At 50.1% G+C, this 18,582-nt stretch overlaps 1 protein-coding gene across 1 annotated transcript; it reads right to left on the reverse strand.

Moving 5' to 3' along the window:
• Positions 1–594: 594 nt before the first annotated feature.
• Positions 595–17,482, reverse strand: nfyc (nuclear transcription factor Y, gamma). Its single transcript, XM_062487214.1, has 11 exons — positions 16,879–17,482; positions 8,821–8,927; positions 8,631–8,702; positions 7,962–8,075; positions 6,330–6,428; positions 5,009–5,182; positions 3,479–3,550; positions 2,537–2,683; positions 2,104–2,208; positions 1,955–2,014; positions 595–1,843 (listed from the first exon to the last, which is right to left on the reverse strand). The coding sequence occupies exons 2-11, from the start codon at positions 8,917–8,919 to the stop codon at positions 1,721–1,723; spliced, it is 1,065 nt and encodes a 354-aa protein (XP_062343198.1). The 5' UTR covers positions 8,920–8,927; positions 16,879–17,482; the 3' UTR covers positions 595–1,720.
• Between the last annotated feature and the right edge of the window lie 1,100 nt (positions 17,483–18,582).

The following is an 18,582-nucleotide window of genomic DNA, read 5'->3' on the forward strand; positions in this document are numbered from 1 at the left end:
TGTAAATAATAATTTTAAGGGGTTTTATATGGAAAAAAATGTCGCTCTTTGAGATAAGATTTTATTTAGGCTTAGCCGAGGTAAAATTGAGGGATTTCACAAATTCTTGTGCGGTAAGGAATGCAGTCTGATCGCGAAAGAGCTGAGCTGCTCCCAACCAACTCGTGACTATTGCCTGGCCTTTCAGAAACAAGAACCTCTTGCAGCACTTGAGGCAACAGGGAACCAGGATTTTTATCGTTCTAATCCTCTAGTCTGGGTTACAAAAAAAGTTATACCAGACTGAATTGATGGCCTCTTATTTTTGTTTTACAATTGTGCTGCAGTGCACTTTAAAATGTCAAAAGGGAAACGAAGTGCTAAAAATACTGAGAACGAGTTACAACCATGCCGAGCAATTAATCAGGATTCAGTATGCTGTAGTTAAATTTATGGTTCAGTGTCGCCCTCCCATGGTTATTTGAAGTTTATCAGCCAAGAGGCCTACCTTACAAGTGCACAAAGTGACTAGGATATGGTGACAATTATCTAGATTTGACAAGAAGAACGTAATCTTTCATCTGCCATAAGAATGGGTAGTAAAATAAGCATGTTATGTTGTTTTTTTTATTTCGTTTTTCTCACAAACAAAGTTTGCTTACAAAAAAGAACGTCGAAAATAAACTTTTGTACCTATCTATTGCATATCATGCTGCCAGTTTAAACTACATGCAAACAACAATAATAAGAACAACAATTATAATGATGAATAAAAAATAAGAAAACAGGAAGGGGGGGATCGTTTTTTGAAAACAAAAAGAAACCTTAACAGTTAGAACCTGTATTAAAAAGGGGTCTCTAAAAGGACTTTTTCCCATCCAGGGGGAGTTGTGTTTGTACATGTGGCGTTTCTACAAGGGCAAGACGGGGCACCTGGACACAACTTCTGACAGACAAAGGTAGAGAGAGGGAGAAAGAGAAGGAGGGAGAAAGAGAGATACAACAAAAGGAAGACATGAACCAAAAGTGTCTTGGAGGAGGGAAGGAAATGGTTCACAATACTAAACCAAACACGCGCACACACACTCTTAGAAGCCCTTTGTTATACCTCACCAACGTGGAGAACAGCAGAGACAATACTATTCACAGACCAATCACATCATCTATCCTTCGGAGACAACAAACAATGATTCACTGTGAACTGAATGTGCAAGGTATGGCTTTATCGTTTCCACGATCTACAGTTGTGGACGTGAAGGAGACTTGACTCGACAGCAGGCATGATAGGCTTGTTCTCTCAGCTTGGACACACAAGACAAAAGGATGCAAGCACAGGTCTGCCAGGAGAACATAGCACAACAGACACACGTGCACACAGGAGAACAGAGAGTTGGTCACTAGGTGGTGGCTGATTCTGGGGCTGAGATCAGCGATGGCCGGGGGGGGGGGGGGTTGGGTGGTCCAGGAAGGCCATATGGAAGCATATGACATGAACTTCGATGCGACGAAGGACTTAGAGAAAGTTGCGAGGAGTCCCTTTGGTTTTTTGACTCTGAAAAGTGAACTGTACAAAAGTGAGTGTTGTCAGAGTCCAGTTCCTAACGTGACGGTGTAGACCAGGTCTTAGAAGAGAGAGACAGGGTTTCTGGGAGTCCTTTGGGGATCTGAGTCAAGGAATCTGGGGGCCTTGTTGGTTGGTGTTGGTGGCTGGAGGCGGAGCTGGCAGCGTGGTGCCGTGACCTCATTCGGCGCTGACCTGCGTGGTGACTTGGCCGTCGGCCGTCTGATTGGTGGACTGGATGAACATGGGCTGAGACAGTTCCTGTCCCGCTGGCATGGTAACCTGCTGGATCTGGTACAACTGCTACAACACGCAAGGAGACAGGAGTGAGCATGTGTGAGTGTGTGTGTGTCAGTTGCATTAGTTACTGCGATTGCGTAACAACGACGATGTCTTGATTGACAGCGCTCTTACCTGTCCATCAGTGAACTGGTTGAACTGCTGTTGACCTTGCTGGACCTCTGTTTGTGTAATCTAAGAAAACAACACAAAACAAAGGCGTGAATACGGATTATAAATCGTTTTGGAGGCATTCAGGCATGTTTTCGATGGGAAGTGTGTACCTGCTGAGTGTTGGCAAAGGTCTGTATCTGTCCTTGGACTACCTGTGTTCCAGAGACGGGCTGGGCCAGGCGTATGTACTGCAGCTGGCCAGTGTTGAGCTGCACCTGCACACGCGTGCCACAGGGGGGAGACAAACTCCAGTTTAGCGCCGAGGTCACAGACGACGACAGAGGTCATTAGCACAGCCCTCTCGTGGCATAGCTTCACGGACATGACGACAGAAGCTTTCTTGTGGCACCATTCCACACGGAAACTAGTGAAATGGCTATCAACACCCTTACATTAGGATAACACCGATTGTAATTACTATAGCCATTGTTAATTTCAGATCTTACTTACTTCCTTGAATAATATATTTCTACTACATTAAACCAAACCGTCTGTCTCAACCCTTTTACTGCCATTTTTCCTTTTCCCTCCATTTTTCCTTACAGGTATCTGTTGGATCTCTCCGGTGTTGGTGATGATCTGCTGCATGACCTGCATGGTCTGTCCTGCTGGCTGGGCTGCCTGGCCCTGGCCCGACGCCTGGACGATCTGAACCTGCTGGTCCCCTACCTGCATGGTGACCGGGGCACTCTGGAGACAGAGGGGGAGGGGAGGAGGTGAACGATAGGGGAGGGGGGAAAGAGGAGGAGGGGGAGAGAGAGAGAGAGAGAAACATAGGGAGAGGAGGGAGAGGGAGATAGGGATGCGAAGGGGGGCAGGAGTGGGGAAAAGAGAGAGGAGAGAGTGGGGAGGAGAGAGAGCAATAGAGGAGGGGGAGAGAGATAGGGAAAAGGAGAATGAATGAAGAAGTTAATAGGTGAGCAAGTGAGAGAAAAACATGCAGCCGAGTCGTACTGATGGACATGAAAGGTTGGGCCGGCATGGGCCGGTAGACCCGAGTTTAAACACAAGATGACGGAGCAGAATAAGGCAAAACGCTTGCTCTCTTTTTCTCCCTCCCCCTCTAGAGTTGCGTCAGAGCGTGTCTCTGCGGGGGGAGGCCACCTGATCTGCTGCAGTAATGAGCCGGCACTGCCGTAGCTAAGGGAGAGCTGTCACCCGAGGACGGGACACCCACTTCAGGGCTGTGACGGGGACCTAACAGGCCTGCTGCACCCAGCGTGGGTCAGATTGACAGGGGAGATAAGGGCCCGACAGGGTATCCGGATCAAACGATCCACTTAGCTCCCTGGAGAGGGGGGCTGGGATCACTGAGGGGTGGGATTAAAAAGATGCATCAAAACTGTGGGTGACGTCGGGGGGGGGGGGGGGGGGCGTGCGATTCTGTAGTTAAAAGGGGGAAAGTGGGGGGAATGAATTGTAATTGTCCTGACTCGTAGTCAACAAGGCAAGGGGTGTGTGGCGTGTGTGTGTGTGTGTGTTTACCGTGATAGGTGTGTTCTGTGACTGGGCTAACTGCACCTGCTGTAGCTGCTGCATGGTAGCCCCTTGCAGCACCTGAGGGCCCAGAAAGACAGAGGGAGGAGAGGAAGAAAATGGAGAGAGAGAGAGAGGAGAGAGAGAGAGAGAGAGAGAGAGAGAGAGAGAGAGAGAGAGAGAGAGAGAGAGAGAGAGAGAGAGAGAGAGAGAGAGAGAGAGAGAAGAGAGAGGAGAGAGAGAGAGAGAGAGAGAGAGAAAGTACTTAACAAGTGATGGCAGGCACATGCACACACAGCAACAGAACACACGTGAGCGAAATGTAATCCAAGCTACAGAAGTAAATGAAGATATACAAGTGAGACTGAGGAAGGAGATGTGAAGGGGAAGTAAAGTGGAACAACGGTCAACCGCAGAAATGCACAACGCTAAAAAGCATGAAAACGCCGAAAGCGGACGACGACAGGGCTGGGGCGGTGCGTAGCCACGGTAACGCGCTGCAGCACAGGGAGACGCAGACAGGAACACAAAATGGCTGCTTTCAGAAGCGTTCACTCGGGGATTGCGTGACCTGAGAGGAAGATGATAGAACTGGTGCAACAGTGACGGGTATTGACGTTGATAGCCCTTTGCAGGTAGGTCTGGCGAGTCCACGTAGCAAGCACACCGAAGTGCAAGCACACTTCCTCTACCCTCATCTCCAGAAGATGAAGAAGAAGATGTGTGACAGCTCAGCCAAAAGCAGCCTGCTGAAGCAGCACTCTGGGCACACCAGGGCAGAGGAAGCTAGGTGGTGAAGGAGATCCAGGGGAGAGCTGAGGAACGCAGGACGGAGAAGAATAGAATGGAAGAGAACAAGGAGGACGAAGGGCCACAGGAATGGAGAGAGAGAGGGACATAGAGAGAGAGAGGGACAGAGAGAGGGACAGAGAGAGAGAGAGGGACAGAGAGAGTGACAGAGAGAGACAGGGACATAGAAAGAGAGAGAAAGAATGAGAGAGAGAGCTCTAGGGATTTCTGGCATCCTCTGGAGACAGGCAGCAGGGGGGTGAGGTCAGATGGGGTTTCGTGTTGCTCAGAACTCCAGCTCTAACCACCAGTCTTGAACAGATGTTCCACTACAACACTAAGGGCTGTAAAGGGACTAATCTTTGTACTGTATGCGAGTGTGTGTGTGTTTGTGAAAGAAATAGGCTCGAGCACTAACCATCGGTTTTCACTGATCCCATTCAGAAAACTCGAGGGCTGTAAAGGGAATTATTTCTGTGGAGTGCCGGGAGCTCGTGTTTGTGTGGTGTGTGTTGCGCTTGTATAGCTGGGTGTGAACGCAGGGTGTGTGTTGAAGTAACTAGCTCCTTCTGGTGAGAATGAAAAGGCTTTAATGTGCTTCGGGATTGTCTGCCAAGACCAATATCAATAAACCAGGGAGCCATAATCCCCTTCACACCTTTCCATGGCAGAAGCACAGGTATCTGGTCCACATGTGAGTGTGTGTCTCCCATGCTCTCCCCGGCCCATGTGCACCCCCCTGTCCCGTACCTGTCCCTGCTGTGGCTGTGCGATGATGATCTGTCCGGGCTGGATGGTGGTGGCCTGCTGGGCGCTGGCCTGCTGGCCCGCTTGCTGGCCCTGCACTTGGACTGCCCCGGGCTGCTGGGCCAGGGTGAAGTAGTACTGCACCGGCTCTGCTGGGGCCACTGACTGACGCACCTCCTCCTAAAGAGGACAGACAGACAGACAGACAGAGAGCAGACAGACAGACACACACACGCACAAAGAGAGTCAGAGAGAGGCCTATCAGTCATTTACATCTCCATGAATTATTTTTGCCGGTGTAACACTATAGGACAGAAGACGTGCTAAATAACTAATAGGCCCGTGACCGGGGGATGAGTAATGTAATCTGTATGGAACTATCTGGAATCCATTCACACCGTGAGGTCCTTCCTCTCACACTGGTCTGCAGCGACACTGGAGACCAGCTGACCAGCTGCAGAGGCCTGGTCTCCACTGCTCACTTTTTAGCAGACGCTCTTATCCAGAGCGACTTACAGTAAGTACAGGGACATTCCCCCGAAGTAGGGTGAAGTGCTTTGCCCAATGACACAACGTCACTTGCACATCCGGGAAACGAACCGGCAACCTTCTGATTAATAGCCCGACTCCCTAACCGCTCAGCCACCTGACACCCTCCTAAGCAGAACATCTCACAGCGCGCTAGAACATACTGCTTGACTGAGCGCTACGCGGCGAACATAAAACACGAGGGTACTGACGTGTCATTGGTTGAAATCTTTATTTGCATGTAGTGAGGGAAAAGCTCTCAGACGGGTTGCGAGGCGGTCGGTGCTTCCCCGCCACCACGAGCGTAAACACCCCTCTCCCAGCTCGCTGTCGTCACAGCTGAGAGTGTAGGATGTTTACACCCCTGGCCGCGGTCTCCACGGCAACCCTGGACCTGCCGCATGGGAACATGGTGGTGGGTTTTTGTCCGAGGCCCAGAGATCCCTACTTCCTTTTCGGGGGAGAGGAAAGAGGAGAAGGAGGAAGGAGACCGTGTTGAGCTCATGCGTTGAGGCCCGGCGTGGGGGGCGAAGGCGGGATGACACGGGCGGTGTTTTTGGGTGTTTGTGGACAGCGGGACGCTGCAAACATCCGACTGAAAGCCATCGCTGACCAGACCCCAGCTTCCAGTCAAGGATGTTTACAGCGCCACCTGGCTGCCGACGTTCCCATCACACCTTCATCCTTTTCCGGTTCCCTAATCCTAACGTGAATGGGTTCCACGTTTTGTAAATGTTCTGCAGTGTGTGTGTGTGTGTGTGTGTGGGGGGGGGGGGGGGGGGGGGCTGTGTTCCGCACCTGTCTCTTGGGGTGGTTTCAGCTCGTCTCTGGGCACGATGTCGATCAGGAAGTCAAATTGGTCAAACTTGGTTATTGCCATGGCGATGTCGTTCCTCTGCGACACAAAACACAAGGCGAGGTTAAGTAAGGTTTCTCATGCAGCACGAGCGTACACACAAACAGGCACTGTACTCAAAGTCCTGTTCTTTTCCAAAAATAGTCTCCCAAAAAAAAAACAAAAAAAAAGATCTACTAGGGGGAGTTAAAATACATTTCAAGGTCAAAGAAAGAAAATTCCACAGCTTTGAAAACGACACTCAAATCGAAGTCCGAAATGGAATGTTTCCGGCTCAGACAGTAAACAGAAATTTCTCAAAATAAACAGTTGTGACATTTTTCTATGACATCACTGATACACCATCTCTCCCCCCCGCCGCCCCCCTTGTATGTCTCTGTGGAATTTTCCACAGGATATCGGCAGTAAAGACCCCCCCATTGTCACCCCCTCACACCAGAGGCTATTTTTAGCGACCTGATTAATATCTGGCAACAACAGGTCACATCTACAGTTGTAATATTGATGAGCGTTGTCAAGGTGACCCCAATCAGCGTGCTGTCGGCACAATGGATGCGCATGCCTTGGCGGGTGTTGATGTGTCTGTGTGTGTCCCTGTGTGTGTGGAAGCTAAGGAGAGGATGGTCTTTACAGTTAGCATCAAAGCCGTTTTATTAACACAGACAGTCCCAAACATCACCCAGGCATGAGGTGCACGTGTCACACACCTAACACCCCATCTGAAGTGTCAATTGTAATTTACATGTGCAGATTTTTAGGCAATACAGGATTCTATTTAAAGATTGTGATCGCATCCACTGACGTTTTCAGGGCCAGATATAAGACTGGGATTAGTCGTCTGAAGTGTTGGAAGTAAGGAAAGGCAACAGCATTCTAACACAAAGCGTGCACGTTTGCAAAAACACGCACGCGTCCAAGTACGTACGCGCGCACACACACACCTCTATAGGATAACAATCTCCCAGGGACATACAAACGACTACAGCAGCAGGGCTGCTTTCATGTGCTGGTGCAGGCCTCTCCTCTCACGCACAGGTGTGGCCGGCCTCTGGCTTTATAAACCTCAGACCCAGAGCGGGCCCCTCCTCTCTCCACCGGCGCTCTCCCAGGACCCCTGTCCCTGTGCCGCTCGGGCAGGGGAGGGGCTCTGGAGGGAAAGTGGGTCACGAGAGCCCGGCTTTGCTTTCAGAGTCGACGGAGAGAGAAAGAGTTTACCAGTGGGAGCCCTCGGGGGATGCTGGGGTGGGCCCTCTACACACGCACAGGGACCAACACACTGTGTGTGTGTGTGTGTGTGCGCGCGTGCGCTTGTGCTGGTGTTCATGCATTGCAGCAGTAATGCGCCAACAACAACAGCTGAGGAGACACAGGAAATGGCTAGGTATAGAAGAATGATAGAGGGATGGTGTATCTGCATGGTGTGTGTGGTATGTGTTACCTGTACGGTGTGTGTTACCTGTAGGGTGTGTATGGTGTGTGTGTTACCTGTAGAGTGTGTATGGTGTGTGTGTTACCTGTAGAGTGTGTATGGTGTGTGTGCTACCTGTAGAGTGTGTGTGGTGAGAGTGTTACCTGTAGAGTGCGCCTCTTGTTGTCCTCAGTGTGGATCCAGGCCCTCAGGGTCAGCTCTGTGATGAAGATCTGAGCAGCTTTGGCAAACAGCACAGGAGCCTCTGCACTGATCATCTGAGGACATGGAGGTAAAACTGGGTTATACACACACACACACAGACAGAGACAGAGACAGAGACAGAGACAGAGACAGAGACAGAGACAGAGAGAGAGAGAGAGAGAGAGAGAGAGAGAGAGAGAGAGAGAGAGAGAGAGAGAGAGAGAGAGAGAGAGAGAGACTCTGCTTAGTCATGGCTGACAGAGGGGTCCTGGCCTTGGAGTGAGGGTGATCACATGATCTCTTAAATGCCATGTTAACCTACGATTAAGCTGCTGCTTATCTTAGTATAGCACTGTGGACACACACAACCTGGTGCATAACACACACACGCAGAAACGCGCACCTGGGCTCTCCCTATAGCTGCTCTTACAGAGCAGGAATAGCACTGACCGCTAATCTGTTCTAATGGGAGGAGACTGTAGGATAACCAAGCCTTCACCTAGCACAGCACGATCAATGACTCAATAACACTTTCAACTAAATCTTTATATACGTAAGCACGTAGGTTTGGTGTGCGTAAGCATGTATATTGTGCGCTGTTGGCTAGGTAAGAGGGGCGTGGGTCCTACCTTGACGTCTTCATCCAGCTTCATGATTTTCTTGATTCGGGCCAGAGGTAACTCCTGCACGCGGAAATCCTTCTGAAGCAGAGCCAAGGGGTATTAGGGAGGGGCAAACACACACAGCTCCACATCATGTGTGCGAATGTGGTGTGTATGTGAGTGTGGTGTGTGAGAGTGAGAGAGACAGGTAGCGTACCACAGTGAGGTTCCTGATCTCCTCGATGACGCGGGGCCAGAATGATTGAAGGCTCTGCTGAGCATCGCTGCCCCCGGCGCCAAACGCATCTGCAGACATGCTCAGTACTGCAGAGGGAGAGAGAAAAAGGGAAAAAAGAGAAAGAGAGAGAGAGAAAGAGAGAGAGGGGGGAAGAGAGAGGGAGAGAGACGGGGCCACAAGGTCAAACACTGTACATACAGCACAAAAACAAAAGATGCTTAAGATGCGTGAATGGACAACCTAAAAATCGTAATTATTCAAGGCCAGTGGTCAGCGAGGTCTGTGATTGGCCAGAACGGGCTGTGGATGGCCATAACTCTTGGAGCCACAAAGGACGGAGTCTGGAATTAGGCTACAGTGAAATGCTATTCCTGGCCTGGCACGGTGTTGACGTGTAACGCGCTGCGTGTGGCATGCCTCTCCATGGCACGCCTGTCCACCGGCCTCCCGTCTACATATCAAATATTAAGCATGTCATGTGACATCACTGAAGGGGTTTATTTCCGACGAATGACAACAGCGTGGCGATTACCCGTGTCAGAGGTTTGGTATGAATGGGTCTGATGCTGTAAACATGCCCGGGTTAAAGCCCGGTTCTGGGTGTGTAGGGGAGGGTTGAGCGACGTAGGGTTTAACCACACCTCTAAAAGTGACACTATGGAGATAGGCCACACCCCCTCCTACATTCCTGCCAGTCTGAAAGTGAAGACGCCAGGTTACTATGGCATGCCAGGAATCTGTTGGGAAAATATTGGCCTGGCTGTCTAAGCATGCCCAGCCTGCATGGATACCACTCCTTCTCTCTCTCTGCCTCTCCCTCTCTCTCTTTCCATCCCTCTTATCTCTCTGTGTGTAGAAAACACAGGCAGGAGAAGAAAGCAGCACAGTGTAATAGCTGGGCTGCGGAGGCAATGAAGAGTGGTTGGTTTGTGTGTGTGTGTGTGTGTGTGGTGTGTGTGGGCCCAGTGCCATGTAGAGTTCAGTATTAATCCAATGCTGAGACAAAGCGCCAAAGGCTTTAACAGAGGGAGGTAGCAGACAGACAGGGCAACACTCAGGCTGCTACACAAACCAGTTATGTGGGTCAAACATGGGAGAGAGAGAGAGAGAGAGGAGAGAGAGAGAGAGAGAGAGAGAGAGAGAGAGAGAGAGAGAGAGAGAGAGAGAGAGAGAGAGAGAGAGAGAGAGAGAGAGAGAGAGAGAGAGAGAGAGAGAGAGAGAGAGAGAGAAAGAGAGAAGGAGAGAAAGAGAGAGAGAGAGAGAGAGAGAGAGAGAGAGAGAGAGAGGGGGAGGGAAGGAGGGAAATAGACAGACAGGGTGATAGAGACAAAAGCATGAGGGCACAATGACAGGGAGGATGTGGGTGTGTGTGTGAGAGAGTGAGTTCTTATCATTATCAAGGCATTCTTCTTACATGAATGACTACAGCTGTGTAGTTTCTGAGTACTTCCAGCAGCCCTTCTCGAAACAGAGAGTAAGCAAACAGAAGAGAGCTTGTCAGTAAACACGCCCCAGCAGACAGCCCATCGATAAGCCCGGAGCAGGGGGAGGGGTCCATACTGGCCTGAACCAATCAGACATGGTGCAGGACAGCCGTCGACCTCCACAGCATTTCTCTGGGATTGCGTTCGGGTTTGATGGAAATCCAACCCCCCCCCATTCCCTCCATGCAATCACTGGGAGCAATCCCAGCATTCCAGAGCGAAGACATGATAGTTACGGTCTATGAAGTCCGACAGGGTTGTAGTCTGAGGTTCACATTGTCCCTTCTCTAATGCAGCTAGGCCCACGCAACAGAAAACACAGGTTTCGAAGCATACTGTGTGTGTGTGTGTGTGTGTGTGTGTGAGTGTGTGTGTCCCGCCGCCCAACTGGTAGCTTGATGAGGAATAATAACGAGGACATTCACTTTAACACCATTACAAACCACGTTCTAGCTAATTGCTACAGCAACAGTGTGACTTCCGGCGTGGCTGGGAGAAACAGAAAGGAGGAGAGGGGAATTTAAAAAGCAAAACGCTTCAATTAATGACAGGCAAATTAAATGAAAAAAAAGAAACAAGTACGGGCCTGGCAACACCAGCTGTCTCTGCTTACACACACACACAACACACAACCACACACACACACACACACACACACACACACACACACACACACACACACACACACACACACACTTCCACTCAACTGACTAGACTGCCTAGGGGCTGCAGAGACTTGGAGAAAGCATGTGATTAAATTCCCCAGTTCTGTCTTTTCCTGTGTATGTGTCTGACCTCCCACTGTTAACATGTATAGTATACGTCCACAGAGCCAGGCAGTAAACCCTGTGAGAGTGGGAGGGGTGGGGCCCGAGAGGGAACGGAAGACAGAGAGGAAGTGTGTGAGAAAGAGGGAGACATTTGAGTGTGTGTAGGCTATACAGTATATTCCGTTTGTGTGTGTGTGTGTGTGTGTGTGTGCGCGCGCACATGAGAGGCAGTGAGAGAAAGAGAGTCGATGGTTATCAACATGGCTCAGAGCATCGCTCATACTGCGTGTTTTACCGATATTGATATAGCCTAGTTTCTCCAGTCCACACGTCAATGAAAACTGTGCTAACTAGAACACCCTCTGCACAGGCCTCAGTCAGGCATCCAACAGTGTCTGCAAGTCCACTTCTATACTGACCCCATGGACAAGTTAGACTCTACAACAATACTCTAACAAACTCAAGTAACATTTTATTCAAATAAATGTCACTGCCCATTTGACAAAAGGACCAGACAGGGGCTAAATGCATACACTAGTGAGCAGAATGCACAACTCAAGAAGAATAGTGATGCAAGATGTGTGCAAAAAGGCAAATCTGATCAGCCCTGTGAAGCTAGGTTGAGCTGTGTAGCGCTAGGCTAGGTTGTTCTGTGCAGTGCTACTGCTAGGCTAGGTTGTTTTGTGTAGCGCTAGGCTAGGTTGAGCTGTATGGCGCTAGGCTAGGTTGTTTTGGGTAATGCTACTGCTAGGCTGTTCTGTGTAGCGCTAGGCTAGGTTGAGCGGTGTAGCGCTAGGCTAGGTTGTTCTGTGTAGCGCTAGGCTAGGTTGAGCGGTGTAGCACTAGGCTAGGTTGTGCTGTGTAGCGCTAGGCTAGGTTGTGCTGTGTAGCGCTAGGCTAGGTTGTTCTGTGTAGCGCTAGGCTAGGTTGTGCTGTGTAGCGCTAGGCTAGGTTGTGCTGTGTAGAGCTAGGCTCTGCAGCTGCAGAGGCAGCGTTGCCCTTCAGTGGGTCAGAGAGATGGGGGGTGTTGGGTTTCCTTTGACCTGATCCCTCTGCCTCGTTGGCACTGCCCCCCCCCCTACCACCACTCCTCCTCTCTCTCCCACTTCCTCCGCTCAATTTATCCATATAGATCTCCCATCCTCTCCATCCCTCCGTTTCTCCCTTTCTTCCAGCACTCCATGTCTCCCTCTCTTTCTTTCTCCTCTGAGAAAGTCAATGCTGTTGTTCGAGTAGCAGAAGCTGAATCAGCAGTAATGTAGTTCTGCCAGCTTGGTGTTCCATCGTGTGCTTCCTCTCCCTCCCTCTCTCCCTGCCTCCCTCCCTGTCCTTCCTCTCCCTCTCTCCCTGCCTCCCTCCCTGTCCTTCCTCTCCCTCCCTCTCTCCTCCCTCTCCCTCCCTCCATCTCTCCTCCCTGTCCTTCCTCTCCCTCTCTCCATCTCTCCTCCCTGTCCTTCCTCTCCCTCTCTCCATCTCTCCTCCCTCTCCCTCCCTCCCTGGGTACGTCACATTGTGTCTTCACAGCAGCACCAGGGCTCCAGTCCAAACTAAGGTGACACCAGGCAAGCCACCTCACCAGGGTCCTTGAGGATGGTTAAAACGCAGAACGCTGTGTGTGCAGAGTAGATTTGGGCAAAATGGCGAACACCTCAGATAAGGATAGGTGTAGCAACAACAAACATTACTGTACAGGGAGCGGACCTTCAGACTAGAGGACGGATTTCAGATTGGAACTAGGGCACACAAACCTAGGGCACTTCCAGATGAGCACTCAAGCTGCGTATGGGGAGTTGGGTGGAGGTGGAAGGAGACTAGGTGAATGAATTCATGGGCTGATGGAAAATGACTAACTGAAATGTCCTCCTGTGTACCGTAATTGCGTAGAGGTAGAGAAGCCCTGGAGGCAGGCAGTGTCAGAGACAGGGGCACAGCAGGGTGAAGTGACCCCTGGATAATATGGGGTTGCTTTAGGATTTTACAGTGAAGGTTTATCTAATGTCCCCGCCAAAGGCCTGCTGTACTGGAGATAGAAGAACAAGTCAGGAGCTATTCATCAGTTGTCAGATAGGCTGGCCTGCGTAGCCATTTTGAAGCTAGCCTAGCCTAACCTCCGTGGGAAATACTCGGGTTCTTTAGAATCAAAGGGTCAGGCTTTCAAAGGACATATGGACAGAGGTTAAAGAGTGGGGTGACAAGTTACCTTCTGTTTAACAGAGGTTGGGCTTGGTGGCTAACTCATTAATCTCAGACTCTTTCCACGGCCTGTAAACAGACAAGGCCTCACTCCTCACCTGGTCACTCAATAACAGACTACACTGTATATGAGTGGTTGCTTGGAAAAAGGGTAGTAGATGTTTAGTTTCATACAACACAAGCAGGCTAATGTTAGCATGAGCTTAACCAAACCTCAAAACTAAACCGACCTTTGGTTTCGTGTTTATGGTGCCTGTGTGTTGCCTGGTTGTGCTCAGTATAAAAGAATAACTGGCTTTCCAAACAAGCTGTGCAGCGTTCAATGGTTTGACAAGAAAATGAGAGTGTAATCACAGCTGACGTCAAATCTCCCCCCCCCCCCCCCAATCTGGTGTGTCGACAGGTGTTCAAAACAGACCCGAACTAGAGTTGTTCTCCCTCTCCACCTCCCTCCCCCAATCTGTCCACCCTCTAACCATCTATCCACTTGTTGTCAAAATTACAAATGAAAAAGGGCAGATGCAGAGGAAGAGAGGACAGGAAGAGAGGTCAGGAAGAGAGGTCAGGAAGAGAGGTCAGGAAGAGAGGACTTCTGACTACTGGACCTTCTTTTGCACATTTGTGTCACACACGACCGTCACAACCTTCTCTTGCTCGTCCTTTCAATGACAGCATCAGGATTCTGTGGTCATCGTACGGCACTGACGTCCAAGCAACGACCTCCACCCACGGTGTCAGGTGAATTCAGAGAGTATCCTTTTAAAACAGACTGGAGGTTGAACAGGGAAGTATGGAGGCCACGGTATGGGTAAATGGTGCTTTATACGGCGTTAACATTAGGACTAGTTGAGTCCTTGGTAGAGGTAATTTTTCGACAGGCATCCTTGCAAACCGTCAACAATGCTTAAAAGGTCAACTGTGAGAAGGTCACAGGAGGTAGTTGCAAGGAATCTGTCAAACTGGTGTATTAAAAAGGAAAGTTGCCATTAAAAGCACTAATGGATAAAAGTGTTCATGTTACCAGCGGCGAGTGACAATGTTCTTTTGCAAACGTGTGCATTGCCGTTTCCATATTTTTTATCATACACTCGTCTTTCTCTTCCGAACACTTGAATCAGCTTACTGAGAAAACATTTTTGTCCACAGATAACACAAATCTATACAAACAGAAACATACAGAAAACCGAAGACAAAAGAAAAGCAACACAGGCTTACATTCTCGAAGACGTCCGAGAGGACTATGAAATGTTGTGACTGCAATCGAACGGCCCCACTTTAAATCATGTAGGGAAACCAAACAGGTTCCTTGGCAGTGTTGCTGTGTGCAGGGTAAATCATCTACTTTAGCACAACAAAAACAAGAAGTGAGAGTTCACAGCCAGGAATTACAGATTAACCAGCGTTCCACGGTCCGTGCCATGCCATGCTCAACACCTGCTGGATTTCACGCTCGACAAGGTGTTGGGGTGATAATGCTAAAGGAACAAACGGACGCTCCCGTGAGCACAAGCCCCCTCCTCCCTCCCCCTGCTCCGACGAGCGGCCTTAAAAACTTTGCCCTTGGTTCTGCTTGAGCCCAACTCCAGGAAGTACTAGCCTAGTCACTGATCTCCCAAGGTCATTCGACAGAGGAGAGTGAAACCAGAGAGGGAGGGGGGGGGGGGGGGAGCGAGGGGAGGGAGGGAAAGGGAGAGAGAATGGAGAGAAAGGGGCAAAGAGAGGACAGGTTTTTCAACTTTCACTGCAGCGCTCCTACAATCCCTGTGGTATTTATCTTAACTTAGTAACGAGGGGGCGGGTGGAGGGGGACGTGGGTCAGAATGCATCTGGCGGGCTGTCTTTAGCCTGGTGGTCTCATCCCAACCCCCACCCCTCCATCCCCCCTCCCCCCATCCCCCCCTCCCCCCCCTCCCTCTCCCCCTCCATCCCCCCCTCCCTCCCTCCATCCATCCCCCCCCTCCCTCCCCCCCTCCCTCTCCCCCTCCCTCCCCCCCTCCCTCTCCCCCTCCATCCCCCCTCCCTCCCCCCCTCCCCCCCTCCATCCCCCCTCCCTCCCTCGTCATCCTCGCCGTGCTGACAGCACAGAGAAACTGCGGGAGGCAGCCTCACATTCCTGTGACCTTCATCCAGCGCTAGGCCCGGCGGTGGCGGAGGGCTGGTCTAATGCTACCTGCGTTCCACCAGCCTCGAGGACGGCACCAGGACACACTACCTTGGAGATCATGTATTTACATCCTGCACTCACAACAAAGGGGCACAAGGGCACGCCAACCCACAGCACACAGCAGTCACCTTAGCAACTTGCGTGTGCATGTGTTTGTTTTCATTAACTTTGTTACCGCTCATTTGGTCTACAGCTCTGTATGGGGCACAAATGATATTCAAATCTCATGCAAACAGCAACCGGCACAGGGATTTGGCAGCCGGGGCTTCAAGTCAGTAGTTATTTTTAGTTCTCTCTCTCCCTTTCTCTGTCCCTCTCTCTCGGGGGGGGGGGGGGGATCGGAGCAGAGCAGAACACATACCAAGAATCCATCAAAAGAGATCAGATCTAAAACTATCTCCATCCCCTGAAGCTGACAAGACAGTTTGTCCCATCTGGCGTGAGAACGCGTGGGGACTTCCTCGTCACACACCCTCAAAGCCACTATCTGGTCCCCGCTTTGTCCCTGGACCATGGGCACCGTCTGGGCCTCTGCTCTGCGTCACTTGTCACGTCAGTATAAACAACACACCGAGGCCTAGGACCAGCCCCGCTCTGCATCGTCACCACCGCAGCCTCGACCGCGATGCTACCATCCTGGGTGACTTTGAAAGCCTCTGTGTGCGTGCGCACGGGCGTGCGAGGGTGTGCGTGCGTGCTGAGTCAGTAATTTTGCCTACCACAGCGGTTTGACCAATAACACAAAGTGTGAGTGTGTGGGACGGCTGTCCAAACTCGCTGGTCCAAAGTCACAGTTTCAGACAGTTACAGACAAACAGGGCCTCAAACAAGCGCAGGCCGCTCATGCTATACTGGTTGGCTGAACGTAGCAAAACTTCTAACTCAAAGCAATTTTATGTTGTCATGCAAAACTAGAGGGAAATGTTTTTTATATATTTCCCTATGAAATGGACTGTGTCATTAGGACGTTGTAAAAGGCTAACTAAAGATGTCAACAACAACCTTCCTGTACTATAGTGACAACTGAAGGACATGGAGGCAGACTGCTGTCCAATGCAGAAAATCATACACACACACACACACACAGTTGCGCACGCACACACACACACACACACACACACACACACACACACACACAGAGACATAGCGTTCTCAGATTTCTCCCAAGGAGAAAAGTAGAGGACGAGAGCATGAAAGGGGGAGGAGGAGGAGGAGGAGAGATGTAAAGGGGGAGGAGGAAGAGATGTAAAGGATAGAAAGAGCATCCCATCTCCGCAGAGGGAAAACAAGAAAGCGCATGCACAGAAAATGCTACAGAAAGTAAAGTCACACAGAGAGCGATTACAAGGGTCTGTGTTTTCCTGTTTAAGACAAGTTTGTATGTGTGTGTGTGTGTGTGTTTGTGAGTGTCAGCAGTTTCACTTACCTTGTACCCTTCATTCTGTACAGAGAGAAACAGAGCTGTAGTCTCCTTGACAGATACCAGGGAATATAAAGAAGACCGGACTGAGTCTGACAGTCTCTGTGCTTCACTTCCTGAGGCTCCTGTCCCAGCAGAGACAAAAGACACTCCAAGTCTGCCGGCACCCTCTCTAACAAGCTCATGGCCCGACAGGCAGAAGAGAGATCACCCCCCTCTGCTTCCCCTCCCCCTACGCACTGCCCTGTGTCCTCCCTCTAAGCACACCTCTATCTCTCCCTCTCTCTCTCTTCTCCTCTGACCAAGTCCCTTCAAATGCCCCAGCACAGAACAGCGTCTCTCCTCCACTCCTTCTCTACTACTTGTTTTCCCTCGCTCTCTCTCTCTCTCCAGCCAGCGACCTGTTCATTTGTCTTTCAGTTGACCCCTGCCGCAGCACAGAGGAGAGAGCAGGGAGAAAAAAGAAAGAGAGCCAAGCGGAGGCAGTACAAGAGGCACACTCGAGTCCAGGACAAAAATCTCCTCTTGCCTGCTTTCCCTTTAACGTTCTAAAGTAATCAATCTAGCCTGCTACATGATACCCAGACTCCGCCTGGAGCCAGGATCCAGCCCCACTGGAAGATTCTCCTCCAATGAGAGGACAAAGCCACCTCGTCCGATTGGCCGCCACAAGTGCCAGTCAGCTGTGACACATCTACTGCTCCTCCCACTTCTCTCCACCCAACCCCCTTTCAACGACAGACAACTTCCTGTTTTAAGTTACCTTGAGCTGCAGGATAGGGGTCAGGGAGAGAAAAGAGGAAGAGGGAGAGAGAGAAAAAAAAATGAACAAACAAAAGAGAAAGTTGTAAAAAGCGCATTACCGGGAGAGTACGACCGGCGTGCTGGTGTTCGTTTGCCTCTGCATCATGTGTCTTCTGGCTGATCTTGTCTTTCTCATGGCTGGCCGCACACCAAAGAAAGAAACCACAGGCTGCTCTCTCACAACTGTTCTCTGCTTATTTACAATGTCAAACTAAACGTCTCCCTGAGCCACGCCTCCCAGAATAACAGACTGGCTGACAGGATGATGATGCAAGCAGCCCTGTTGCCTCGGATTGGCTGAAGGGAGTGTCAGAAGAGATGCCGCATGTTGCAGCCACATGATTTAAAGTGCATAGGCATATCGAGGCAGACTGGCTGTCATACGTGTGCACAGGCATGCAAGCTCTGCGCACATTTATACGGAGAAAACACAAACTTTGCCCTTCCTTCCTCATTCATCATTGTACATAGTCACAGGTAAGAGCAGCCAACAGATCCAGTTTGGCTACTGATTGCAATCCTGTTTGCATGAAGGTTCTAAATATTTTGATGAATGCAAATACCTTTGACTTCATTCACTCAGAACTAATCCAAGGATAATTAGTACAATGAATTTCATGTAAAAAGGAATGTAATATAAACACTGTCAATGAAAAATCTTGTTCCAACGATGACATAATAAATGAGTGGTTAAATAGGTCACCACAAAGCCATTTCACAAAAAAATCGTCTTGATCAGCTGACTGTGTGAGGCTACACAAGAAATAAGGAAACTGCCTCGTTGCTCGTGTTTGTGGATAAACAAGATAGATAGCAGATATGGGGGAAAGTCGGTACACAAAGACACAATTGTTCTGATCCTAAAAACACAGCTCACAGCAACTTGGACTATTAAAATGTCACCAT

The sequence above is a fragment of the Osmerus eperlanus genome, chromosome 20, assembly GCF_963692335.1.
Source record: "Osmerus eperlanus chromosome 20, fOsmEpe2.1, whole genome shotgun sequence".
NCBI lineage: Eukaryota > Metazoa > Chordata > Actinopteri > Osmeriformes > Osmeridae > Osmerus > Osmerus eperlanus.